The sequence below is a fragment of the Protobothrops mucrosquamatus genome, unplaced genomic scaffold (genome assembly GCF_001527695.2).
Source record: "Protobothrops mucrosquamatus isolate PMUCROS unplaced genomic scaffold, P.Mucros_1.0 scaffold1262, whole genome shotgun sequence".
Classification (NCBI taxonomy): Eukaryota; Metazoa; Chordata; class Lepidosauria; order Squamata; family Viperidae; genus Protobothrops; species Protobothrops mucrosquamatus.
Genome location: NW_015387468.1, coordinates 95,164 through 103,876, shown reverse-complemented (window position 1 = coordinate 103,876; position 8,713 = coordinate 95,164). Strand labels below are relative to the sequence as shown.

Here is an 8,713-nt window from a genome sequence, read left to right as displayed (position 1 = left end):
GAGGGGAAACCTTTATACACATCAAAGGATCCACTCAGGAGAGAAACCACATAAATGTCTGGAGTGTGGAAAGAGCTTCAGTCAGAGGGGACACCTTCATAGACATCAGAGGATCCACTCAGGAGAGAAACAGCATAAACGTCTGAGGTGTGGAAAGAACTTCAGTGAGAGGAGAACAGAAGGAAGACTCGGGTATCCCCAAAGAATGCAAAAGGGAGAAAAGAAATATCAATGCACAGAATGTGAAAAATCTTTCAAAACAAATACAGCTCTTGTAAACCATCTAAGAATCCACACAGGAGAAAAACCATTTAAATGCCTGGAGTGTGGAAAGAACTTCAGTCAGAGGGGACACCTTTATACCCATCAAAGGATCCACTCAGGAGAAAAACCGCATGAATGCCTGAACTGTGGAAAGAGCTTCAGTCACAAAGGAAACCTGTATAAACATCAAACAATTCATACTGGAGAAAAACCATATGAATGCCTGGAGTGTGGAAAGAGCTTCACTCAGAGCAGCAACCTTTATATACATCAAAAGATCCATTCAGGAGAGAAAGAGCATAAATGCCTGGAGTGTGGAAAGAGCTTCACTCAGAGGAGCAGCCTTTACCTACATCAAAAGATCCATTCAGGAGAGAAAGAGCATAAATGCCTGGAGTGTGGAAAGAGCTTCACTCAGAGGAGCAGCCTTTATGTACATCAAAGGATCCACTCAGGAGAGAAACATCATAAATGCCTGGAGTGTAAAAAGAGTTTCAGACATAGCAGCAGCCTTTATGTACATCAAAGGATCCACTCAGGAGAGAAACCATTTAAATGCCTGGTATGTGGAAAATGCTTCAGTCGGACGGTACACCTTTATACCCATCAAAGAATCCACTCAGGAATAAAACCATATAAATGCCTGGAGTGTGGAAAGAGGTTCACTCAGAGCAGCAGCCTTTATGTACATCAAAGGATCCACTCAGGAGAGAAACAGCATAAATGTCTGGAATGTGGAAAGTGCTTCACTCAGAGGGGCAACCTTTATACCCATCAAAGGATCCACACAGGAGAAAAACCATAAGAATGCTTGGATTGTGGAAAGAGCTTTACTGTGAGTGGACAGTTCCGCAAACATCAAAGGATCCACAGTGGAGAAAAACCACAGAAATGTCTGGAGTGTGGAAAGAGCTTTTCCGATGTTGTACACCTTCATTAATATCAAAAGATTCCCATGGGGAAAAACGCTAAATATGCCTGAGTGTGGAAAGACCTTCAGTCATGATACTTGTAAACGCCCTTGAAGATGCCTGGCACAAACTGGTTCCATGTTGATTTGCTCTTCCTCAGCTATCATTCCCTCCCGCCACTAGTTCCCACGATAGGTTTCTTGCCCATTTCCCCCCTCTCCTAGACATTTGACGGCAGGACGCTTGACAGGGTCCTTGGGAAAGAAGGCGGAAAGGGGAGGCAAGAAAGAGACGCTGGGGGGTGTGGACGGCTGACCCAGCCCTGCCTGCCCCTGCAATGTATTTTGCAGATATCCTTCATGATAGTTTGATATACTGCCCTAAAACTTAACCACCTTAAAAACAGGCCAAAACAGCCTCCCCCCCCTAAAAGGAAACCACCAAGGCCCCAGCTTTCCTGCAAGAAACCTCCAAAACTAATCCATTCAGGTAGAAAAACAGCCCATCTGGCAACAGTTCTTAGCCAACATTGCAACTCATCCTCCCCAACTGGGATGTTTATCTTATTGTCCATGTTTCTGATGTAACATTTCTTCCATCCAATCAAGTATTCTTTTCTACTTTTTCCAGTGAATGTGTCCTGGACTCCTCTTTTCATTAGGGGAAACCTCTTTGTTAGATTACTTTAATCAGTTGCCTTTAAAAGATCTTCTAACTCTGCCTAATTCGAACAATGTAATGTGGCAGAATCTAGGCGTCTGACCTGCCCCAACCGGGTCCCTTAGGAAAGAAAGACCCTCGACTTCATCGGATTGAAGTAAAAGGTGCCTCTGGTACAAACCAATTCTGGCCTTCTATGGTCTTCATCACCTGTTATTTCCCCCCCCCCCCCTTATTTCCTATCATGTACACACAATCGTATTGTCCATTTGTCCACCCACCCACCCAAATGCCCCTCCAGATGGCAGGAACTGGCAGGACCTGACACTAGGGCTAATTCGACCTTCACTGTTGTGCGTGTAACAGAGCTCCTCCCTGTCATTGTTTGATACAATCTAAATGGGTTTTCCAAATGTCAGCCCCATGCAAGACAATCCCCAGTTATCTGAAACTCTTGTAAATTGGATGCTCTCAATGGTCCCCTCGTCTTTAACGCTTTTTAACAGAAACGAGGCTTTCTAAGGCCAACAAAGGTTTTTGAGATACAGGTAATCCCCAAGTTACTAATGTTCCCTTAGTGAATGTTCGAAGCTACGCAATAAGCGCCCCCTAGTATTTACAAAAAAGTCCCTTAATTACCAATGTTGCTGAGCCACAGCAGTTGTTCACCCTTACGAACGACCGCAGTGGCACTGGAACATTCACCCTGATTATTTTCTCCCTTCCCCCCCCTCAGTAGGGTCTCCCTAGCCACTAGAGTAGAGTAGAATGAATAGAATAGAATCTGGAAGGGACCTTGGAGGTCTTCTAATCCAGCTCTCTGCTCAAGTAGGAGAACTTGTCCTATACCAGGGGTAGGCAACCTTGGCTCTTTTATGACTCGTGGACTTCAACTCCCAGAATTCCTGAGCCAGCATGGCTCAGCTTGGAAACCTCTCCCTTTCCCCTCAGCATGGCTGGCTCAGGAATTCTGGGAGTTGAAGTCCACGAGTCATAAAAGAGCCAAGGTTGCCTACCCCTGTCCTATACCATCTCAAACAAGTGACTGTCTACCCTCTTTTTAAAAATCTGTGGGAAGCTGTTCCACTGATTGATTGTCCTCACTGTCAGGAAGTTTCTCCTTTATTCCAGGTTGCTTCTCTTTGATCAGTTTCCATCCATTGTTTTTTGTGTTGCCTTCTAGTGCTCTGGAAAATAAGTTGACCCCCTCTTCTTTGTGGCAGCCCCCCAAATACTATAATACTGCTATCATCAAGCATCTGTTTTAACATGGGTGAAAGAATGGATAATGCTTAGAAACAAAAGGTTGTTGTATCTAGAGGGACATGATTTACAATTGGGGTGGCACGCTTTCTTATGGTATGGGAAAAATAGAGCTCATAAGTTTTTTCAAAATCACTATATAAGAAATGCCTTGTTAACAGTATGGGAAAAAAATAAAGCTAAAATATACCTAAAAATTCCAGGGTGGTTATCAACAATGGAGGCATTTGTACATTCGAACTTGGTAGACTTTGAAAAAATATGGGCATATAGCGATATTCTAAATATTGATGGGAATTTAAAATCTAAGCAAGAACTGGAAAATCGGGATCAACCTGTCGTGATGGACACATTTACAGATGCAAAATAGATATGAAAAAGATGTGAAAATGTATGTATTCTATAAAGATCAAACTGTGTTTGATAGGATTTTGTTAACCTCAGATAAGAAATTAATTAAGAAAACGTATAATTTTTTGTTAATTTTGGAAATGGAAAGTGAACAAGTTAAAGAAACAATAAGATGGGCGAAAAACTTTGGCTATAATATAGAACTAGAAAAGTGGCAAATGCTATGGGAGAGAAATTACAAATTAACAATGTCAACTTCATATAAAGAAAACTTGTATAAAATGTTTTATAGATGGCACTTGCCACCAGCAAGATTAGCAAAAATGTTTAAAAATATGTCAGATAGATCCTGGAAATGTAAACACAACGCAGGCACGTACTGTCACATGTGGTGGACATGTGGCAAAGCCAAGGTTTATTGGAAAAAGATACATACATGGTTAGAAAAAATATTAGGTGAACACGTTGATTTTAAACCTGAACTTTTTTTACTAGGTATAATGCCTGAAAAGATTAATAACCAGAGTTTATATTTAATTTTACACATCACTACAGCAGCGAGAATAATCTTTGCACAATACTGGAAGAATGAAGGATTGCCATCAGAAGAAGAAATAATCCGAAAAATATTGGAATGTGCAGAGATGAACAGATTAACTATGAGACTGAAAGATAAAGAAGACACAGACTACTACCAAATTTGGGACTTATTTTATTGTTGGTTAGAGGAAAGAATGAAGGATTAGGAATAGAATATGTATTAGGATAGCTAACCCCAGACAACTCGTTGATTGGAAAAATTAACATATATATGCAAAAGAAAACCAATAAAATCTCTATAAAAAATAAAACAAAACAAAATCTATGCCTTTCTTCAGAATGACACAGAATTAACTTCAAGGCTCTTTTACATCTGGATGGAACCTTCAATATTACTGAATGCACAAACCCTGTCAGGTCCACCATCGTGCCCTGCCATTCTTGGGAAGGGGGGGGGGTGTTTGCTGGCGATATTGCTTGCTTTTTGCTTTGTTGTAACTACTTGGTAATTTAAGGAGGGGGACATCTGCTGGTGGACTGGTGAGGGGGGTGGGCGGGCTTGGGCATAGTAAGCCAGCCTACCAAAGAGTGCCAGGTTCATTTTACCTGCCGCAGGTAATCCTCAACTGAGAATCATTATTCAAAGTTGCAACAGCATTGAAAGAAGGGACTTATAGCCAGTCCTCGCAGTTACGACCATCACAGCACCCTCATAGGTCACATAATCCAAATTTCAGGCACTTGGCAACCGGTGTGGATGTAGGACCCAGGATCACGTGATGCACCACTGGACAATTTCTGTTGCTAAGTTAGACATTTGTTAAGTGAATTTTGCCCCATTTTACGACCTTTCTTGCCACTGTTGCTAAGTGAATCCCTGCAGTCGTTAAGTCGGTAACACAATTAAGCGACCTTGGCTTCCCCATTGACTTTGCTCATCAGGTCACAAAAGCCGATCACGTGACCCTCTCCAGGCACTGCGACCGTCATAAATATGAGTCAGTTGCCAGGCATTGCAATATTGGATCAAATGACCACGAAGGTCGTAAGGGTGAAAAATGGTCATAATCCTTTTTTTCAGTGCCGTTGTAACTTTGAATGGTCATTAAGTGAACTGTTGTAAGCCGAGGACTACCTGTATTATGCCTAAAATTTTCATTCACCTAGAGACGATTGTGCTCTGCGCTGCCTTTTCAGACTTCGCCTTGTCCTCCCGCAATCACTGTTTCTCCATAAAAGTTCTTTTGATGCAACTGGATGGATTCAGAGTCTTCCTTTGCTGAGGTACCAGCTGAGGCAGTTCCTTACAAGCCCAAAGCAGAAGCCCACCCAAAAGAGTCAGTCTTTGTGCCTTTAAGCCCTCCATGGACAGGCTTATCAACTCAAAGGGTCTAGTGAGCTTCAAAGAATAGTTAATAGCAGTTCTTCCACTGCTTTTACTTTACTTTACTTTACTTTTATTGGACTTATATGCCGCCCTTCTCCCCACGGGACTCAGGGCGGCTCACAGCATATTAAAACAATATAAAACATTATCCCCAATAAAAACCAATTAAAAAACAAATATTTGTCGCTGTGTCTTATTAAAATCATTAAAATTGTCCCTATTTAAAAATTCACCGTAGGCCAGACCCGCTTGCTGAAAAAGCCATGTCTTGAGGGCGCGGCGGAAAGCTAGGAGATCCGGAATCGTCCGGATCTCGGGGGGTAGTTCGTTCCAGAGGGTGGGGGCACCCACAGAGAAGGCCCTCCCCCTGGGGGTCGCCAGCCGACACTGCTTGGCCGACGGCACCCTGAGGAGGCCCGCTCTGTGGGAGCGTANTGAGAATCATTATTCAAAGTTGCAACAGCATTGAAAGAAGGGACTTATAGCCAGTCCTCGCAGTTACGACCATCACAGCACCCTCATAGGTCACATAATCCAAATTTCAGGCACTTGGCAACCGACGTGGATGTAGGACCCAGGATCACGTGATGCACCACTGGACAATTTCTGTTGCTAAGTTAGACATTTGTTAAGTGAATTTTGCCCCATTTTACGACCTTTCTTGCCACTGTTGCTAAGTGAATCCCTGCAGTCGTTAAGTCGGTAACACAATTAAGCGACCTTGGCTTCCCCATTGACTTTGCTCATCAGGTCACAAAAGCCGATCACGTGACCCTCTCCAGGCACTGCGACCGTCATAAATATGAGTCAGTTGCCAGGCATTGCAATATTGGATCAAATGACCACGAAGGTCGTAAGGGTGAAAAATGGTCATAATCCTTTTTTTCAGTGCCGTTGTAACTTTGAATGGTCATTAAGTGAACTGTTGTAAGCCGAGGACTACCTGTATTATGCCTAAAATTTTCAGTCACCCAGAGATGACTGTGCTCTACGCGGCCTTTTCAGACTTCGCCTTGTCCTCCCGCAATCACTGTTGCTCAGTAAAAGTCCTTTTGATCCAACTGGATGGATTCAGAGTCTTCCTTTGCTGAGGTACCAGCTGAGGCAGTTCCTTACAAGCCCAAAGCAGAAGCCCACCAAAAAGAGTCAGTCTTTGTGCCTTTAAGCCCTCCATGGACAGGCTTATCAACTCAAAGGGTCTAGTGAGCTTCAAAGAATAGTTAATAGCAGTTCTTCCACTGCTTATTAAACTCAGCCCTTCTCTTTGCTAGGAAGTGATGATAGAAATATTAGGCGTATTCTACCAAATAACTGGTGCTAGCCAGGGGTATGTAGGTATGCATTACATTTATACAACCTCACACTTTAATAAAAGCAGAACACAACACAGAAGCCAATAAAGAGACTCCCAGCTCCTCCAGACACAGCATATTCCCACTTTCTGGAATCATAGAGGGTCTCCTGCTGGAGGAGGGGGTTGGACTAGAAGACCTCCAAGGTCCCTTCCAGCTCTGTTGTTCTGTTAGCTGATGAGAGAGCTTCCTGCCTACATCTAAACATGCCTGGAGAAGGTCACTGGGCTCCAGCATCAGATTACCTCAGGCATTGAGTGCAGAAACAACCGGAACATTAAAATGATTTCAAATCGTAGAAAAGGGGCTTTGGGGGAGGTGGGGGACATAGAAGTTCGAAAGCCTCTGAAACTGCCAGCTCAGGATCCTCTCTCATCCCGGGAGAAGCTGGCTGGAGTCTGAGAGAGCAGCAGGAACCCCTCCAGCCTTTGGGGGGGGCGTAGGAAGCACGGAGAGCCCCCCAAGGCCGAGGGTCTCGGGCCAGGCTCCCCGGGGAGAAAGGGGCGCATGGGGGGGGCAGAGCGGGGGGGAGGGGGGGAAAGCCTTTCTGGAGGCTTCGACCTCAGGACGCCCAGAGGTCAGAGAGGCCCAGATATTAAGGGGGGGTCCTGGAGGGGATCCCCCCCCCCGCTGCAGTCTGGCAAAGGGGTCCCGGGGAGGAGGCGGGAAAGGGGGCGGGGGCGGCATTGCGGGGCCCGGCTGCCTGGAGGCCTCGGGGGGAGCCTGGCCGGAGCCCCCCAGGAGGGCCAAGGGGGGATGCGCCCCCCCAGTTCCCCCACCCCGGCCCTGCCAAAGTAGAGAGCCCAGATGTGGGAGGGGCGGAGACGCAGCCCCGGAAGGGCCCCCCAGCTGCGCCTTCCTGGATGCGGGGCGAGGGGGGGGAAGAGCGGACCCCAAAGTTCAAGCGGACACCCTCCTCTCTCCTCCATGCCGGGAACAAAAGCTACTGCGCAGGCGCCATCTGGTTAATTCAAGGAAGGAGGACGCCGATTGGTCGCTCTGGCGATGGCAGCGATTGGCAGGAGGACACTTCGGGGCGGTCCGTGTAGAAAAATAGGCGGGGCCTCCAGAAAAAGGCCTCGCACATCTGGGATTAAGCAGAACTGAGGCGTTTCATCGATTCGGCCGCGGACGGGCTCGGATCCAGGTAGGGCGCAAAGGATGCTGGGAGTGGCAGTTCGAGAGGCTCTCTGGCGGGGAAGGGAGGGAGGGGGGAGGCCGAGGCCTGGTCTGGCGGGACGGGCGCTGGGAGGGAGGGCTGCCCGGAAAGTCTCACTGAGAGGCGCCATATGATGATGGACTGGGGGAAGAGGGACGTAGATTGGGCGCTCTGGGCAGGGCAGCGATTGGCAGAAGGACTCCTAGGGGCGGGTCCATTCAAAGGAAAGAGGAGGAGCTACCGGTAACAGGCAAAGGGCTCGCAGCGAAGTCCCGCCTCCACTTCCGGAAACGAAAAGAATTGAACCGCCCTAATTGATTCAGCCGCGGAGTGGCTCGGACCCAGGTAGGGCGCAAGGGATGCTGGGAGTCGCAGTCCGAGAGGCCCTCTGGCGGAGGAGGGAGGGAGGGAGGGGTGGAGCCCCGGGAGGGAGGGGTGGAGCCCGAAGCCTGGTCTGGCGGGACGGGCGCTGGGAGGGAGGCCTGCCCGGAAACTCTCACTGAGAGGCCGAGGCTTCGGCCTTCCTACGCGGGAGGGTGGGCGGGCCTGGGACTCCCCTCCGGGGAAGGGATGAAGCCGTAAACCGCCTCTCCTTCGCCCCTGCAGGAGGACGGGCGAGCCCGGCGGAGGAAGGAAGGAAGGAAGGAAGGAAGGAAGGAGGCGCCGCCCGAGAGGAGAGGAGGCCCCGCGGAGCAGCCCCGGGAGGAGACGGCGGGGGAGGCCCGGCAGGGATGAGCCGAAGGGGACTCCGGGAAAGGAGGCCGCCTGGAGGGAGAAGCGGGGAGCAGGAAACGGGCGGAGACCCCGAGACGGGCCTGGAGGGCGG

The 8,713-nt window shown here is 47.8% G+C and overlaps 1 protein-coding gene across 1 annotated transcript in view; it reads left to right on the top strand.

Moving 5' to 3' along the window:
* LOC107292085 overlaps positions 1-8,713 on the top strand; it is a gene marked incomplete at its 3' end in the record, with an annotated part of 196,831 nt that overhangs the window by 92,993 nt on the left and 95,125 nt on the right. The window contains 1 exon segment of the mRNA XM_029285080.1: positions 1-1,211. Within this exon segment, the coding sequence (XP_029140913.1) occupies positions 1-1,211 (1,211 nt within the window).